At 43.4% G+C, this 20,091-nt stretch overlaps 1 protein-coding gene across 3 annotated transcripts in view; it reads right to left on the reverse strand.

Annotated features, from left to right (window-relative positions):
- The window catches only part of MOB3A (MOB kinase activator 3A), a 74,521-nt gene that overhangs the window by 44,402 nt on the left and 10,028 nt on the right, over window positions 1–20,091 (reverse strand). For 2 of the 3 annotated variants that reach the window (XM_069740652.1, XM_069740651.1), the window contains exon 2: window positions 6,674–7,147. In XM_069740652.1, the coding sequence (XP_069596753.1) occupies window positions 6,674–7,091 (418 nt within the window). In that variant the 5' untranslated portion in view covers window positions 7,092–7,147. Of the gene's footprint in view, window positions 1–6,673; window positions 7,148–19,576; window positions 19,655–20,091 lie in introns of all 3 variants that reach the window. The other variant, XM_069740653.1, reaches the window with a different exon arrangement.

Below are 20,091 nucleotides of genomic sequence, written 5' to 3' on the forward strand. Positions count from 1 at the left end.
GGGTAACAGTTGAAATTGGACCCTAAAAGTTGTTGTCCAATTTGTCCTGAGTACGCTGATACCCCATATGTTGGGGTAAACCCCTGTTTGGGCACACAGGAGAGCTCGGAAGGGAAGGAGCACGGTTTTACTTTTTCAACGCAGAATTGGCTGGAATTGAGATCGGACACCATGTCGCATTTGGAGAGCCCCTGATATGCCTAAACAGTGGAACCCCCCCCCCCCCCCCAATTATAACTGAAACCCTAATCCAAACACACCCCTAACCCTAATCCCAACGGTAACCCTAACCACACCTCTAACCCAGACACACCCCTAACCCTAATCCCAACCGTAAATGTAATCCAAACCCTAACCCTAACTGTAGCCTTAACCCTAGCCCTAACCCTAACGGGAAAATGGAAATAAATACATTTTTTAAAATTTTTTCCTAACTTAGAGGGTGATGAAGGGGGGTTTGATTTACTTTTATAGCTGTTTTTTTAGCGGATTTTTAGGATTGGCAGCCGTCACACTGAAAGACGCTTTTTATTGCAAAAAATATTTTTTGTGTTACCACATTTTGAGAGCTATAATTTTTCCATATTTTGGTCAGAGTCATGTGAGGTCTTGTTTTTTGCGGGACGAGTTGACGTTTTTATTGGTAACATTTTCGGGCACGTGACGGTTTTTGATCGTTTTTTATTCCGATTTTTGTGAGGCAGAATGACCAAAAACCAGCTATTCATGAATTTCTTTGGGGGAGGCGTTTATACCGTTCCGCGTTTGGTAAAATTGATAAAGCAGTTTTATTCTTCGGGTCAGTACCATTACAGCGATACCTCATTTATATCATTTTCTTATGTTTTGGCACTTTTATTTTATAGAAAAAATAATTATTTTTGCATCGCTTTATTCTCAGGACTATAACTTTTTTATTTTTTTGCTGATGCTGTATGGCGGCTCGTTTTTTGCGGGACAAGATGACGCTTTCAGCGGTACCATGGTTATTTATATCTGTCTTTTTGATTGCGTGTTATTCCACTTTTTGTTCGGCGGTATGATAAAGCGTTTTTTTTGCCTCTTTTTTTTCTTACGGTGTTCACTGAAGGGGTTAACTAGTGGGACAGTTTTATAGGTTGGGTCGTTACGGACGCGGCGATACTAAATATGTGTACTTTTGTTTTTTTTATTATTTAGATAAAGAAATCTATTTATGGGAATAAAAATTTTTTTTTTATTTTCTTTATTTAGGATTTTTTTTTTTTTTTTTTTTTTTTACACATGTGGAATTTTTTTTTCTTACTTTGTCCCAGGGGGGAACATCACAGATCGCTGATCTGACAGTTTACACAGCACTGTCAGATCACCGATCTGTCAGAGTACTGCAGGCTTACCAAGCGCCTGCTCTGAGCAGGCACTTGGTAAGCCACCTCCCTCCCTGCAGGACCCTGATGCCGAGGCCATCTTGGATCCGGGCCTGCTACAGGGAGGGAGGTAAGGAGACCCTCGCAGCAACGCGATCACATCGTGTTGCTGCGGGGGTCTCAGGGAAGCCTGCAGGGAGCCCCCTCCCTGCGCGACGCTTCCCTATACCGCCGGCACACCGCGATCATGTTTGATCGCGGTGTGCTGGGGGTTAATGTGCCGGGGGCCGTCCGTGACCGCTCCTGGCACATAGCACCGGATGTCAGCTGCGATAGGCAGCTGACACCCGGCCCCGCTCCCCCCGTGAGCGCGGGCGATCGCCCTGGACGTACTATTCCGTCCGTGGGAATTTAGGCCCACCCCACACAGACGGAATAGTACGTCCAATGACAAAGGGGTTATCATGTAAACTACCTTAAGGGAGTAAAGGGATTAAAGCACCACTCCAGCGGTTTTATTCTATTGCACCACTGGAGTGAATTAAATTTAAGTCCCCTTCCGTGCCTCATACTCACCTGCCGGTGTTTTATTCTGTGTTCGCCACCACTCCGGGTGATCTCCGGCGAAAAGTGACTTGCAGGCAGCTCCAGTGTTGAAAGGAGCTTTGCGGAACTCACTTCAATTCAAGTCTATGAGATCCTCGTTCTGCATAGACTTGCATTGCGGTCTTGTGATGTAACTTCTGACTTCCGGCTAGTCAAGACTTGTGCACATAAGCTGGCGCAGGGGAACTGGAGTGGCTCCAAAAAAACTGATGACGCCAGAGGGGGAGTATATGATGGGGGGGCAAGGGCATAGATTTAAAACATCACTCCAGAGCTGAAAACACAAAACCCCGGAGTGGCGATTTAAATAAAACTAGGTGCCATTTCTCTAGCACAGCAGTGTATATCTCTAGGGCCATTCTAAGACTAAAGCGGTCCTCCTGTTCTGATGAAGGCCACATAATTGGCCGAAACATCAAATTATACATACAGTGAATGAATCTGTACTAATGAAATACATATGTTCTTTTCATGAACTTTGGAGTGCCTAAGCTCTTTTTACATCAATTAAAACTAGGCCAAAATACAGAAACTCAAAAACACAATGAAAATTGTACATTCACACTGAAGGCATCAAAACTATGAATTAACACATGTGGAATTATATATGTAACAAAAAAGTGTGAAACAACTGAAATTATGTCTTCTATTCTATTGTAGGTTCTTCAAAGTAGCCACCTTTTGCTTTGATAACTGCTTTGCACACTCTTGGCATTCTCTTGATGAGCTTCAAGAGGTAGTCACTGGGAATGGTTTTCACTTCACAGGTGTGCCCTGTCAGGTTTAATAAGTGAGATTTCTTGCCTTATAAATGGGGCTGGGACCATCAGTTGTGTTGTGCAGAAGTCTGGTGGATACACAGCTGATAGTCCTACTGAATAGACTGTTAGAATTTGTATTATGGCAAGAAAAAAGCAGCCAAGTAAAGAAAAACGAGTGGCCATCATTAGTTTAAGAAATGCAGGTCAGTCAGTCCGAAAAATTGGGAAAACTTTGAAAGTGTCCCCAAGTGCAGTGGCAAAAACCATCAAGTGCTACAAAGAAACTGGCTCACATGAGGACCGCCCCAGGAAAGGAAGACCAAGTGTCACCTCTGCTTCTGAGGATAAGTTTATCAGAGTCACCAGCCTCAGAAATCGCAGGTTAACAGCAGCTCAAATTAGAGACCAGGTCAATGCCACACAGAGTTCTAGCAACAGACACATCTCTACAACAACTGTTAAGAGGAGACTTTGTGCAGCAGGCCTTCATGGTAAAATAGCTGCTAGGAAACCACTGCTAAGGACAGGCAACAAGCAGAAGAGACTTGTCTGGGCTAAAGAACACAAGGAATGGACATTAGACCAGTGGAAATCTGTGCTTTGGTCTGATGAGTCCAAATTTGAGATCTTTGGTTCCAACCCCTGTGTCTTTGTGCGACGCAGAAAAGGTGAACGGATGGACTCTACATGCCTGGTTCCCACCGTGAAGCATGGAGGAGGAGGTGTGATGGTGTGGGGGTGCTTGGCTGGTGACACTGTTGGGGATTTATTCAAAATTGAAGGCATACTTAACTAGCATGGCTACCACAGTATCTTGCAGCGGCATACTATTCCATCCAGTTTGCGTTTAGATGGAGCATCATTTATTTTTCAACAGGACAATGATCCCAAACACACCTCCAGGCTGTGTAAGGGCTATTTGACCAAGAAGGAGAGTGATGGGGTGCTACACCTGATGACCTGGTCTCCACAGTCACCAGACCTGAACCCAATCGAGATGGTTTGGGGTGAGCTGGACCGCAGAGTGAAGGCAAAAAGGCCAACAAGTGCTAAGCATCTCTGCAAACTCCTTCAAGATTGTTGGAAGACCATTCCCGGGGACTACCTCTTGAAGCTCATAAAGAGAATGCCAAGAGTGTGAAAAGCAGTCATCAAAGCAAAAGGTGGCTACTTTGAAGAACCTAGAATATAAGACATATTTTCAGTTGTTCACTCTGCTGTCCAGCTCACCCTAAACCATCTCGATTGGGTTCAAGTATGGTGACTGTGGAAGCCAGGTAATCTGGCGTAGCACCCCATCACTCTCCTTCTTGGTCAAATAGCCCTTACACAGCCTGGAGGTGTGTTAGGGGTCATTGTCCTGTTGAAAAATAAATGATGGTAAAAACTAAACGCAAACCGGATGGAATAGCATGCCGCTGCAAGACGCTGTGGTAGCCTTGCTGGTCCAGTATGCCTTCAATTTTGAATAAATCCCCAACAGTGTTACCAGCAAAGCACCCCCACACCATCACACCTCCTCCTCCACGATTCACTGTGGGAACCAGGCATGTAGAGTCCATCCGTTCACCTTTTCTGCGTCGCACAAAGACACGGTGGTTGGAACCAAAGACCTCAAATTTGGACTCAGACTAAAGCACAGATTTCCACTGGTCTAATGTCCATACCTTGTGTTCTTTAGCCCAAACAAGTCTTTTCTGCGTGCCCTTAGCAGTGGTTTCCTAGCAGCTATTTTACCATGAAGGCCTGCTGTACAAAGTCTCCTCTTAACAGTTGTAGAGATGTGTCTGCTGCTAGAACTCTGTGTGGCATTGACCTGGTCTCTAATTTGAGCTGCTGTTAACCTGCGATTTCTGAGGCTGGTGACTTGGATAAACATTCTCAGAAGCAGTGGTGACTCTTGGTCTTCCTTTCCTGGGGCGGTCCTCATGTGAGCCAGTTTCTTTGTAGCACTTGATGGTTTTTGCCACTGCACTTGGGGACACTCAAAGTTTTCACAATTTTTCGGACTGACTGACCTTCATTTCTTAAAGTAATGATGGCCACTCGTTTTTCTTTACTTAGAATTTGTATTATGGCAAGAAAAAAGCAGCCAACAGTCACTCTATTCAGTAGGACTATCAGCTGTGTATCCACCAGACTTCTGCACAACACAACTGATGGTCCCAACTTCATTTATATAGCAAGAAATCCCACTTCTTAAACCTGACACGGTACACCTTTGAAGTGAAAACCATTCCCGGTGACTACCTCTTGAAGCTCATCAAGAGAATGCCAAGAGTGTGCAAAGCAGTCATCAAAGCAAAAGGTGGCTACTTTGAAGAACCTAGAATATAGGACATGTGTCAATTCATAGTTTTGATGCCTTCAGTGTGAATGTACAATTTTCATAGTCATGAAAATACAGAAAAAACTTTAAATGAGGGGTGTCCAAACTTTTGGTCTGTACTATATTTTTATAATATATATATATATATATATATATATAATATATATCACATGAGCATATCATTAAACTCAAAATAAAGATTAAAACAACGAGACGGATTTCATCAACCAAGGTATCATTATAATCAGTATAACGGAGCCAACCTGAGACTGTGTGTAAGTTACTGTGAACAATCCTGCTCACAGGTTCCCTAATTTGCAATGATGGTTAAATAATTTTAATTACAACTTTACATAAAATACTGTACAAATTTTGTATCAAAGCACGTGTAGAGGTGAAATTATCAACTTATTTATCCTTTGTACTGTCAATGCTCTATGAAAAAAAAAATACAACATTAAAATGACCCAATTGTCAATTTTCAGTCAACTTGGCTCTCCAACAAAATGGAAAATGAAATAACAGGCTATCAAAATGTCATATGTATAACAAAATGATACTGACACAACAGGATCAGATCCAGTTCGATAAAACTCATTAGGAGGGCTGCGCTGCTGAAATAAACCAGTTTTTCAATTGTGAAAGTGAAAGAAACAACAAAAACACTATAGCTCACTGGCTAAAAATAGGTGAATGAAATATATATTGAAAAAAAAAGTTCTGGTGACAACACAAACCAAGTTTTTATTTAATACCGGTAAATAAAAAAATATTTAAATGTAGTAAACTCTCTCAGTCAAAAAAATGTGATATTGTACTATATGTGATAAAACTGTACTGGCCCGCAAGATAACATTAACATCTCATTTTTAGCACACAATTAAAGGTCAAGTAACAATGAATTGTTTGAAATTTGTCCCATTTGATTTCACAAAGAATTATTTTCTTTTACAGTCACTATAGAATTCATTAAGTGGAAAATTAAAGGATGCTATTAAAAACTACAACTTGTTCCATGCTAGAAAAATAAAGCAGTTATGGCTCTTACAAGACCAGAATGAAAATGAGAATCAATATTTCAACAATGAAAATCAAAGATTTAATGGCTGGACCCTTTATTTTTTAGGAAAATCGATTCCTCACTTCGCTGTCTGAAACAGAAGGCCAAGAACACTTAGGGTAGGGCTGCATGGCAACATTTATCCTGTGACACTAATATCACAGCGACACATTACAGCATTGAATGTAGTGTCTTCCAATATTATGTTTCCATATATGTTGGATTTTCTGTCGCTAGTCCCATGCACTCGTTATTCAGTGCAATTCGCATGTGACTTATAAGAAACTTATTTGCAACATAGCGGTTTCGTTTACAGCAAAAATCAAAGCTCTAAAATAGTCGCATCACAACAAATGTTTTTGCAGAGTGACTTTTCAAAGAATTGCTATCGCAGGACACATGTTGCCATGTAGAACCAGCCATGTGCTACCACCTAAAACACTTGTCAGTTACAAATGTCAGCGATCTGTCACTCACGCTCTCCACAATAATTTATCTTTTCATTTACAACAAACCTACAAATAAAAATAGGAACTACAGAATGATACTTTTATGCAAATATGACACTTACCGACATTTGTAGGGAAAATGCCTTCATTGTTTATCTGAACTTCTATCCAATCCATTAATAAATTCATGTATTTGGGGGCAGAAAGTGCTGTGGGCTTTCGATATCTATTTTCATCTTGCCACCGGTACTCATACTTAGGACCTCCAGACATAACAGGACATGATTGCTCGGTGCAGCTGTCGCTGATTGTACCATAGATCAGATTGATGCGATTGAAAAAATCCACAACATGAACTGCCACCCAGTCATTTTGGTCCTCCTCGTGTGGCAGCTGGACAGCCAACTTTAGGTCCAGCCCTGCATTGAGGGAAGCTTGCGCTTTCTTATGTAGTTCAAATCGCTGAGTGCCAGGCTCAAATTTTCGCTTAGGACGAAATGTTCTGTCCTTATTAAAAACTTGCTTTAGGGGATTTGCCATTTTACAATCAGTATAATTGATCGCTTTTAATGGAGCCGAAGCGTACTGTTCCAATACTGGGGAAAGAAAAATAAATAAATAATAATCACAAGAATAATAGTACGGTAATCATTTTTATTTCTATAGCAATGACATTCTGCAGCACTTTCCAATTAAGCAGGGACATGTGCAGACAATGTAAGTAACACTTCATTAAACAGTTACCAAGAGTGAGGGCTCTGCTCACTAGCTTACAATCTATGAGGAAATAGGACACAATAGGCAGATGGTGTTTGTCCTGTATGGTCCACCACCAGTATAATAGAGGCATTCAAATAACCATGAACCTGTCACCAGCCAGTATCTGTACAAGTACACATACAAAATGCTATTGGGTGCATGGAGGGTGTGGAAACAAATGATAGGAGGGGCCAGATTCTTTTATTAAATTTAATAAGGGAAAACAGTTAAGGGAATAGTTAAGATTAGTGAGATGAGGTGATAGGCCAGGCTAAAGAAATGTGCTTTTAGGGCATGCTTAAAGTGAATCTGTCACCCCCTGGGACTTATATAACATATTAACCCCTCTGTGACCTTAGACGTACTATCCCGTCGAGGTGCCCTGGGCTTATCTGACCCTGGACGGGATAGTACGTCATAGCCGATCGGCCGCGCTCACGGGGGGAGCGCGGCCGATCGCGGCAGGGTGTCAGCTGCTTATCGCAGCTGACATCCGGCACTATGTGCCAGGAGCGGTCACGGACCGCCCCTGGCACATTAACCCCTGGCACACCGCGATCAAAGATGATCCCGATGTGCCAGCGGTGCAGGGAAGCACCGCGCAGGGAGGGGGCTCCCTGCGGGCTTCCCTGAGACCCCCGGAGCAACGCGATGTGATCGCGTTGCTGCGAGGGTCTCACCTCCCTCCCTGCTCCCTCCAGCCCCGGATCCAAGATGGCCGCGGATCCGGGTCCTGCAGGGAGGGAGGTGGCTTCACAGAGCCTGCTCAGAGCAGGCACTGTGAAGCCTGCAGCGCTGCATATCAGATCAGTGATCTGACAGAGTGCTGTGCAAACTGTCAGATCACTGATCTGTGATGTCCCCCCCTGGGACAAAGTAAAAAAGTAAAAAAAAAAATTTTCCAAATGTGTAAAAAAAATTAAAAAAAAATATTCCAAAATAATGAAAAAAAAAAAAAAAATATTATTCCCATAAATACATTTCTTCATCTAAATAAAAAAAAAAACCCAATAAAAGTACACATATTTAGTATCGCCGCGTCCGTAACGACCCGACCTATAAAACTGTCCCACTAGTTAACCCCTTCAGTAAACACCGTAAGAAAAAAAAAAAAAACGAGGCAAAAAACAACGCTTTATTATCATACCGCCGAACAAAAAGTGGAATAACACGCGATCAAAAGGACAGATATAAATAACCATGGTACCGCTGAAAGCGTCATATGGTCCCGCAAAAAAAGAGCCGCCATACAGCATCATCAGCAAAAAAATAAAAAAGTTATAGTCCTGAGAATAAAGCGATGCAAAAATAATTATTTTTTCTGTAAAATAGTTTTTATCGTATAAAAGCGCCAAACCATAAAAAAATGATATAAATGAGGTATCGCTGTAATCGTACTGACCCGAAGAATAAAACTGATTTATCAATTTTACCAAACGCGGAACGGTATAAACGCCTCCCCCAATAGAAATTCATGAATAGCTGGCTTTTGGTCATTCTTCCTCACAAAAATCGGAATAAAAAGCGATCAAAAAATGTCACGTGCCCAAAAATGTTTTCAATAAAAACGTCAACTCGTCCCGCAAAAAACAAGACCTCACATGACTCTGTGGACCAAAATATGGAAAAATTATAGCTCTCAAAATGTGGTATTGCAAAAAATATTTTTTGCAATAAAAAGGGTCTTTCAGTGTGTGACGGCTGCCAATCATAAAAATCCGCTAAAAATCTCGCTATGAAAGTAAATCAAACCCCCCTTCATCACCCCCTTAGTTAGGGAAAAATAAAAAAAAAATGTATTTATTTCCATTTTCCCATTAGGGCTAGGGTTAGGGCTAGGGTTAGGGCTAGGGCTAGGGTTGGGGCTACAGTTAGGGTTAGGGTTTAGATTACATTTACAGTTGGGAATAGGGTTGGGATTAGGGTTAGGGGTGTGTCAGGGTTAGAGGTGTGGTTAGGGTTACCGTTGGAATTAGGGTTAGGGGTGTGTTTAGATTAGGGTTTCAGTTATAATTGGGGGGTTTCCACTGTTTCGGCACATCAGGGGCTCTCCAAACACGACATGGCGTCCGATCTCAATTCCAGCCAATTCTGCGTTGAAAAAGTAAAACAGTGCTCCTTCCCTTCCGAGCTCTCCTGTGTGCCCAAACAGGGGTTTACCCCAACATATGGGGTATCAGCGTACTCAGGACAAATTGGACAACAACTTTTGTGGACCAATTTCTCCTGTTACCCTTGGGAAAATACAAAACTGGGGGCTAAAAAATAATTTTTGTGGGAAAACAAAAAGATTTTTTATTTTCACGGCTCTGCGTTATAAACTGTAGTGAAACACTTGGGGGATCAAAGTTCTCACAACACATCTAGATAAGTTCATTGAGGGGTCTAGTTTCCAATATGGGGTCACTTGTGGGGGGTTTCTACTGTTTAGGTACATTAGGGGCTCTGCAAACGCAATGTGACGCCTGCAGACCAATCCATCTAAGTCTGCATTCCAAATGATGCTCCTTCCCTTCCGAGCCCTCCCATTCGCCCAAACGGTGGTTCCCCCCCACATATCGGGTATCAGCGTACTCAGGACAAATTGGACAACATTTAGGGTCCAATTTCTCCTGCTAACCTTGGAAAAATACAAAACTGGGGGCTAAAATATAATTTTTGTGGAAAAAAAATTTTGTTTTATTTTTATGGCTCTGCATTATAAACTTCTGTGAAGCCCTTGGTGGGTCAAAGTGCTCACCACACATCCAGATAAGTTCCTTAGGGGGTCAACTTTCCAAAATGGTGTCACTTGTGGGGGGTTTCAATGTTTAGGCACATCAGTGGCTCTCCAAACGCAACATGGCGTCCCATCTCAATTCCTGTCAATTTTGCATTGAAAAGTCAAACGGCGCTCCTTCCCTTCCGAGCTCTCCCATGCGCCCAAACAGTGGTTTACTGCCACATATGGGGTATCAGCGTACTCAGGACAAATTGGACAACAACTTTTGGGGTCCATTTTCTCCTGTTACCCTTGGTAAAATAAAACAAATTGGAGCTGAAGTAAATTTTTTGTGTAAAAAAGTTAAATGTTCATTTTTATTTAAACATTCCAAAAATTCCTATTAAACACCTGAAGGGTTAATAAACTTCCTGAATGTGGTTTTGAGAACCTTGAGGGGTGCAGTTTTTAGAATGGTGTCACACTTGGGTATTTTCTATCATATAGACCCCTCAAAATGACTTCAAATGAGACGTGGTCCCTAAAAAAAAATGGTGTTGTAAAAATGAGAAATTGCTGGTCAACTTTTAACCCTTATAACTCCCTAAAAAAAAAAAAAAATTGGTTCCAAAATTATGCTGATGTAAAGGAGACATGTGGGAAATGTTACTTATTAAGTATTTTGTGTGACATATCTCTGTGATTTAATTGCATAAAAATTCAAAGTTTGAAAATTGCGAAATGTTCAAAATTTTCGCCAAATTTCCGTTTTTTTCACAAATAAACGCAGGTACTATCAAAGAAATTTTACCACTATCATGAAGTACAATATGTCACGAGAAAACAATGTCAGAATCACCAGGATCCGTTGAAGCGTTTCGGAGTTATAACCTCATAAAGGGACAGTGGTCAGAATTGTAAAAATTGGCCTGGTCATTAACGTGCAAACCACCCTTGGGGGTAAAGGGGTTAATATGGGCATACAGGTGATAGAAACGTTACACTAGTCCTACCTCATATGGCTCATATTAGCGGTCTTGTCGTTGAGAAATTTTATTTCTGTATGCTAACGATTTCTTCCAGGCTCTGGGGCGTGCAGTGCCTGGAAGAAATCTCTGCCTCCGGTCTTCATCATCATACCACACCCCTCCCATCAGCATCATAGTGCCCATGTCCAGCATGAGAGCCCCATACAGCCTCCCCATGTCCAGCATGAAACTCCATAGCCTCCCCAAGTCCAGCATGAGAATCCTTAGCTTCCCCATATCCTGCATGAGAACCCCAAAGCCTCTTAATGTCCAGCATAAGACCCATTGCTTATGTCCAGCCAAACATCTCACACATGAAGAAAAAAAAAACAATAATAAACACCAAATACCTAATTCCCATTCCCGTGATGCTTTGCCAGTGCCTCTGCTCTCTCTAATGCACTGACTCTCTGCAGTGCACAGCTGACGTGATAAAATGACATCATTGCGTCAGCTGTCTCACACGCTGGTTGGAGGAAGAACGGGCCCTTCACCCCCTCCTCCACCAATGTATTCACCACTGCCTGCATCCTGAGGATGCAGATAGCGGTGACAGTGGGTGGTGGGGGAATAGGCTGGGTAGGGCAAAGTGTGGCCCATAGGCCACTGGGCCAGATGTGGCCCGAGGGAAGTACTTTGCCCAGGTGGACCCAAGGAACTATTGGCCAGTGAGTCTGAATTCCATACCATGATAGATCTTTGAACAAATTATTAAACAACATGTAAGTAAGTACCTGGATAAGAATGAAGTGACTAACCAGAGTCAGCATGGGTTTGTAACTAGTAAGTCATGTAAGACTAACTTAATTTCCTTCTATGACAGAATCACTGACTGGGTGGATCAGGGAAATGCTGTAGATATAGTATATCTTGACTAATGACTAAGTATGGAATGGACAAGGCAACTGTTAGGTGTATTCATAACTGGCTTAGTGATCGGACCCAAAGAGTGGTCGTAAATGGCTGCACATCCAGTTGGAAGAATGTCTTAAGTGGGGTACCACAGGGTTCTGTCCTGGGCCCTGTATTGTTCAACATCTTTATCAATGATTTAGATGAAGAAATTGAGGGTACACTAATTACATTTGCTGATGACACAAAGCGAGGAGGGTTAGCTAATACTAGAGAAAAGAGAGAGAGAGGCTTCAAAAAGATAAACTGGAGCAGTGGGCAGCAACTAAAGGTACCGTCACACTTAGCGACGCTGCAGCGATACCGACAACGATCCGGATCGCTGCAGCGTCGCTGTTTGGTCGCTGGAGAGCTGTCACACAGACCGCTCTCCAGCGACCAACGATGCCGGTAACCAGGGTAAACATCGGGTTACTAAGCGCAGGGCCGCGCTTAGTAACCCGATGTTTACCCTGGTTACCATCCTAAAAGTAAAAAAAACAAACACTACATACTTACCTACAGCCGTCTGTCCTCCAGCGCTGTGCTCTGTTCTCCTCCTGTACTGTCTGTGTGAGCACAGCGGCCGGAAAGCAGAGCGGTGACGTCACCGCTCTGCTTTCCGGCTGACCGACGCTCACAGACAGTACAGGAGGAGAGCAGAGCACAGCGCTGGAGGACAGACGGCTGTAGGCAAGTATGTAGTGTTTGTTTTTTTTACTTTTAGGATGGTAACCAGGGTAAACATCGGGTTACTAAGCGCGGCCCTGCGCTTAGTTACCCGATGTTTACCCTGGTTACCAGTGAAGACATCGCTGAATCGGTGTCACACACGCCGATTCAGCGATGTCTGCGGGGAGTCCAGCGACGAAATAAAGTTCTGGACTTTCTTCCCCGACCAGCGACAGCACAGCAGGGGCCTGATCGCTGCTGCCTGTCACACTGGACGATATCACTAGCGAGGACGCTGCAACGTCACGGATCGCTAGCGATATCGTCTAGTGTGACGGTACCTTAACAGAATGGTTTTTAACAAGGAAAAATGCAAATTACTACATCTGGGCAATAAAAATGAAAAAAGCCTAAAGCACAGCACATGTGAAAAACACTTGGGTATACTAATAGATCATAAACTGAACATGTGTCAGTGTGATGAAGCAGCAAAAAAGGCAAATGCAATTCTGGGATATAATAACAGAAGCTTACAGTCTAGATCACGCAAAGTCATTATTGCCCTCTACTCCTCTTTGGTCAGACCTCACTTGGAATACTGTGTCCAGTTTTGGGCACCACATTTATAAAAAAAAAAAAAAAAAAAAGAAAAACGACATCAACAAACTGGAGCAAGTTCAGAGAAGAGCGACCAGAATGGTGACCGGTCAGGAAATCATGTCCTATGAGGAACGGTTGCGGGATTTGTGAATGTTTACCTTGCAGAAAAGAAGACTGAGAGGAGACTTAATAGCTGTCTACAAATAGCTCATGGGCTGTCACATTGTAGAAGGATCATCTTTATTCTCATTTGCATAAGGAAATACTAGAAGCAATGGGATGAAACTCAATGGGAGGGGAGAAAGATTAGATATTAGATACAGTCCGGTCCGATGGGTGTCGCCTCCCATCTTCTTGCGCCGCCAACCTTCTGCTTGCTTCATCGCTCTCCGGAATCGCGCTTCTGCGTAGGCGTACTTATCTGTCCTGCTGAGGGCAGAGCAAAGTACTGCAGAGCGCAGGTGCTGGGTCTCTCTGACCTTTCCCGGCGCCTGGGCACCGCAGTACTTTGGTCTGCCCTCAACAGGGCAGAGAAGTACGCATGCACAGAAGCGCGATGTGAGTACAAAAAAAAAAAAAAAAAAACATTTTCAGGTCCGACCAGGGGCTTATCTACAGCATTACAGAATGAGGTAGGTAAGCCCAGAAAGGCGATGGCTGCATCTTATAGCGGCCAAAACAGGTGACAAGTTCCCTTTAACATCAGTGATGACCGACTGCGATCGTTACTTGAGTTTTCCGAGCATGCTCGGGGGTTCTCAGAGTATCTTGGACGTGCTCGTAGATTATGTTTGAGTCCCCACAGCTGCATGATTTGCAGCTGCTAGACAGTCTGAATACATGTGGGGATTCCCTAACAGCCAAATCATGCAGCTGCGGGGACACAAACAATCTACAAGCATGCCCAAGATACTTGGAAGACTGGACCATGATGTAATACTTCCCAGGAAAGACCTAGGACCGGTTCCTCCAGGGCCATGGTCCTTAGCAGAGGGAACCGACTTCTTTTTGGCCTGAATGGAGCGATTAGAAGTACCTTTGCCGGATCCTCCTGAATTTTCCTGAGAGCTCTAGGAATGAGTGCTTCCTGGGGAAATGCGTATGCCAGCGCCCAGTTCCACCTCTGGTTCAATGCGTCGATCCCTTCTGGATTGTCTCCAGGACTCGGGGAGTAAAGTCTGATGACTTTTGAATTTTTCCTTGTTGCAAACAAGTCTGGGGTGTTCTCCAGAGTTGACATAACTGCTGGAATACCTCCCCATTTAACTCCCACTCTGTAGGCCTGATCTTCAGTCAGCTCAAATAATCTGCCTTGTTCTGGGATCCCTCCAGTGGAACTGCTGAGACTGTTAGAACTGTCCTTTTTGCCAAGGCGAAGATCTTTGATGACAAAACTTGAAGTGCACAGTGTTTTGGGCCTTCCTGGTGGCGCACGAATGATAATGTTGTCACTTTGTCTGACATGATCTTTATATGACGTCTTTCCGACAATGGTCGATTCTGTCTTAGGGCTTCCCACACTGCATAGAGCTCTCTGTAGTTTGAAGACTGGATATTGGAAGGCCAACTGCCCTGAAGTATCTTCCCTTCCAGATATGATACCCCATCCTTCCTTGCTGGGATCTGTTGCAAGTAATATACAATAAGAAGAAATCCATGGGATGCTCAACCTAAGATTCTTGGGAATAGTCCACTAGAGCAGCGACTTCCTTACCGCAAGGGATAATCACATTCCTTTGTTGAGCGTTATCTGGCGTCTGTCCCAGGAGGATAGAATCCCCCTGGAGTGGATTTGGGCTCACCAGACGCAGGGAATGTATGAAGTTAAAAGACCTAGGATTTTCATTGCTGCTCTGATCGAACAGCGGCTCCCCAGGAACAGCTGGACTCTGTATTACAAAGCTTTCTGTTGTTCCTCTGGTAAGAAGGATGCTCTCAACCTGGAGTCTAGCAGGACCCCCAAGAAAACCTTTCTGGTTCCTGGTACCAAATCTGACTTCTTCCAATTTAGGACCCACCTCTGATACTCCAACGTTGATATCTCCTCCTAGTGGGCCTAAAGTTCTTCCACTGAGTTGGCTACCAGCAGGAAGTGGTCCAGATAAGAGATTATAATTACACCCATCTTCCTTAAATAAGCCACAATCTCTGCAACCAATTTCGTAAAGACCTGGGAAGCTGAGGCCAGACAAAAGGGAAGTCACTGGAATTGGAAATGGCAGTTCCAGTTTTGAATTTTTACCACGAACTGTAGGAATTTCTGAGAGAAGGGATGTACTGGCACATGATAATATGCACTTTTTAGATCTATTATCCACATAACTGCCCCCTGGTTTATTAGAAGAATTGTTGATCTTATAGATTCCATCCTGAATCTCTTGTACTTTACCCAGACATTTAACAGTTTTAAGTTTATTATGGTGCAGAATTCACCTGATGGTTTCCAGATAGTGAAGAGGCTTGAACATTGGCCCTGGCATTCTTCCAACTGAGGAACTGGTATTATCACACCTGTATCCAACGGCTCTCCTATGTCTGACCACACAAGGCTAGTGAGCGAGAGGCTATGAACCTTTCGGGAGGGGGCCCTGAAAACTCTAATTGCGTACCCTTCTGCAATAATTATCAGTGTCCATTGGTCCTGAGTAATGTGCCACCAATTCTCCGAACTGCCCTCCTATGTGGATGGCATCATTGTCTCCTTGGGCCTGAGCCAAAATACTCAAGCTACTTACCAGTAGCGGTGTTTTTCAGGAGCCCATGACAGCACTAACGAGAGAGGGGATCCGCCCTTCAGGGACAGGAAACCTACAGAGATAAAAGGGTGGCACCTCTGTCCCGCATCAGTTGGGTTACAGAGCATGAGAGGACCTTCTTGGTTAGTAGCACATAAATAATTTACACATTTCACCCTGTGATTAAACTTAATAATTTATATCAATATGTGGTGATAAGCCATGTCAGCATAAAGTGAGGGAATATAGGAGTGCTGTCATGGGCTCCTGAAAAACACTGCTACCGGTAAGTAGCTTGAGTATTCAGTCGCCATGACAGCACTAACGAGAGAATTACAGAGAAAAGAGTCTTAGGGAGGGACTACTGCTTCCAGCACCCTTCTACCAAATGTGAGATCGTTGGAGCCACCCAGATCTAATCTATAATGATTAAAGAAAGTAGATGGAGATGACCATGTGGCCGCCTTACATATATCCTCAATCGACACCTCCGACCTTTCTGCCCAGAAGTCGCCATGGCCGAGTGGAATGAGCTCTTATACCTTCCGGGACTTCTAGGCCACCTGCTGAATAAGCCAAAGAAAACGCTTCCCTAATCCATCTACCTAAGGTGTTTTTGGACACCCTAAACCCGTTCCTGACTCCCTGAAAGGATATGAATAAAGAACTCTTTTTTTCCAGGGGCCTGTTAAAGATATATACCTAAGTAGACATCTTTTGACATCTAATAAATGGAGTTTGAGTTCTTTTTGATTAGGACAAAAAGTGGGGAGATTTATTTCCTGAAGTCTGTGGAATTTTGACGCTACCTTCGGAAGATAAAGGGGATCAGTTCTTAATACTACCCTATCTTCTCTAAACTGAATGTATGGAGGCTGTCTAGAGTGCCTGTAAGTCACTAACTCTCCTCGCAGATGTGAGAGCGACCAAAAGAGCTGTTTTCAAGGACAGGACTTTTATAGGAGCAGATTCTATAGGCTCAAAGAGGGCTTCCGTCAAAGCTGTAAGTACCAAGTTTAAGTCCCACGGGGCTAGCTTTTTCTTAACCATGGGCCTTGAGCTAGCCGCTGCCTTGATAAATCTAGCAATCCAATAATTGTTAGCTAAATTACAATTATATAATGCCCCTAAAGCTGACACATGGACTCTAAGGGTACTTGTAGCTAGCCCCATCTCTAGACCTTTCTGCAGGAACTCCAGAACTTTAGTAAGGCTGGTTTCACATTTGCGTTTTAGCGCAAAAAAACACATGCGTTTTTTTCCCTATAATTAACATTAAAAACGCATGCTTTTTTTTTATGCGTTTTGCCGCGTTTGACGACGCATGCAGAAATGCAACATGTAGTAATTTGTAGAGGTGTTTTTTTGCTGCAAAAAACGCATGCTTTTTTTGCGGCAAAAAAATGTATTGCTGTCTATGTAAACGCATGCGTTTTTAGCACATGCGTTTGGTTGCGTTTTTAAACGCATGCGTTTCCATAGATAAAAACAAGTCTACACACTGATAAGCCACCCCCCACCATCAAGGTGATAAAGGGATCCAAACCCTATCCCTAATCCTAACCCCACACCATCAAGGTGATAAAGGGATCCTAACCCTAGGGATCCAAACCCTAACCCTAATCCTAACCCTAGCTATTTCTAGTGGGTTTTCTAGTTGATTTTGATGATTGGCAGATGTCACACACTTCTCATCATGCGTTTCAAAAACGCAAACGCAGGAAAAAACGCATGTAAACGCGTCAAAACGCCGCGGTTTTTTACCGCATACGAAAACGCATGCGTCTAAAAAATGCAGCGTTTGCACGCGTTTACATGCGTTTTTTTCAACACCTGCGTTTGCATTTTTAACGCTGCATTTTTAACGCAAATGTGAAACCAGCCTTATACTGACTTTTTGACCCATTTTTGATCCTGAAATAGTCAAGGACTTTCTCCAGACTAACAAATATTTGTCGTGGAAACCTTCCTGCTTTTTAATAAAGTATTAGTCCTTGTGAAAATCCCCTTTTCTTTAGTAATGACCCCTCAAATTCCACGCCGTCAGATGTAAATTGGACACTCGTGGATGGAGAATTGGACCCTGGGAGAGAAGGTCTGGGAGAATCCAAGACTGAGAAATGGACATTTTCCTCAGCCACGGAAACCACGCCCTCATGGGCCAGAATGGCGCTATTAGGATTACCCGAGCTCTGTCCTCCCGAATCTTCCTCAGAACAATCGGGATCAAGTTCAATGGGGGAAAGGCATAGGCCATATTGAAATGCCATGGAATTAGGAGGGCATCCACCGCGTACGGATTGTCTCTGGGGTTTAGAGAGCAAAACCGACGACTCTTTTTGTTCTCTTTGCTGGCGAAGAGGTCTATATCTAGGCACCCCCAAAGAAGTGTGATATGGTCGTAGACGGTCCGATTGAGAACCCAATCTCCTTGCCCGAGTTTTCTGCGACTTAGGTAATCGGCCATGATGTTGTGTTTTCCCTTTATATGAAGAGATGTGAAAAAACCGTAGATGAGTTTCGGCTATCTGCAAGATACGACCCGCCACTTCCATTAAAGCTCTGGATCGGGTTCCTCCCTGATGATTAATATAAGCTACAGTTACAGTTACCCGATTGTCTGAGAATAGCCTGACGTGATGGCCCTATAAGGACATAAGGAAATAACTCAGAGCTCGCTCTACTACCAATAACTCTTTAAGGTTAGAGGACAAACTTTGTTCGGAATGTGACCAAACTCCCTGGACCCATATATCACCCATATGTGCTCCCCATCCCCTGGGGCTAGCATCTGTGGTAACTAAACGAGATATATGGTTTATCCAGGGCTCGAAAGTCCGTACGTTGTGTGTAACCACCAACATAAGGACTGAATAGAGACATCCGACAAGGAAAAGGTACTATCCAGGTGGCCCTCTAACAGACGAGTATTGCACAATACGTCCCACTGTAGGACTCTGGTGTGGTATTGGGCCCAATGAACCGACGTGGTACACGACGTGAGTGAGCCTAACAGTGACATCGCTCCTCTTAATGTTACTGCTGGATTATTAACAACCTTGAGTATTTGCCGTTAAATTTTTTCTACCTTTGTATCCGGTAGACGGCATTCCTGCAAACTTGAGTCTAAATATGAGACCCAGGAATTCGTGAACCTTTAGAGGCTGCAAACATTATTTTTTTAAATTAATAATCCAACCTAACCTTTGAAAGGCTGCAATAACTTTTGCTAGTTGGGTCGAGCAGTGTGATTCTGAGTTACCTATTATCAATAGGTCATCCAGATATGGAACCACTAGAATATGCTGCTCAAGAACATGTGCCATGACCTCCACCATTATCTTTGTGAACACACAAGGAGCAACTGCAACACCAAAAGGGAGTGCCCTGTATTGGAAGTGTTTAACCGTCCCACCTAGTAAGACTGCCACCCTTAAATACTGCTGGTGGTCTGCGGGTATAGGGACATGATAAGCGTCTAAGACGACCATGAAACACTTGTCAAACAATAGCTTTATTACTGTTTTCACAGTCTCCATTTTAAACGATTGGACCCATAGGAATTTATTCAGGCCTTTAAGGTTGATGATGGTGCGAAATGAATTTTTAATCAAGAAAAGGGGGAATAAAACTCCTTACCCCTTTGTGCTTCAGGAACCTCCACCAATACACCCTTTTGTTGACGTTCCCGGACCTCAGACTCTAATGCCAGTTGTTCTGTAGGTGAAGAACGTACAGGAGTTACTAGAAATTTATCATTAGGAATGTTCTGAAAATCAAACTTTAGTTCTGATTTAATAATGCTCAGGACCCATTTAATAATGCTCAGGAACCATGAGCTACTGGAAATATTAAGCCAAGCCGGATAGAAGGCCAGAAGCCTTTCTCCCACCCGATCCGGCAGTCATTGTGGCTTTCTGTTGTCCCGAAAGGAATTGAACATGTAGCCTCTATCTTTCTTCCTACTGGTGTCATATCTGGGTTTTTCTCTATTTGACCTTGTACGGTCAAACCATCTTCTGTTAGTGCCCCGCCTGTAGGTGGGTCTTCCTAGGTAAGGGAATCGTTTTTTACTATCCCCCGCCTTTTCCAATAGTTCATCTAGAACTGGACCGAATAGATGCGCCCCTTCACATGGAATGCTGCACAGTTTT

The sequence above is a fragment of the Ranitomeya imitator genome, chromosome 1 (genome assembly GCF_032444005.1).
Source record: "Ranitomeya imitator isolate aRanImi1 chromosome 1, aRanImi1.pri, whole genome shotgun sequence".
Taxonomy (NCBI): Eukaryota; Metazoa; Chordata; class Amphibia; order Anura; family Dendrobatidae; genus Ranitomeya; species Ranitomeya imitator.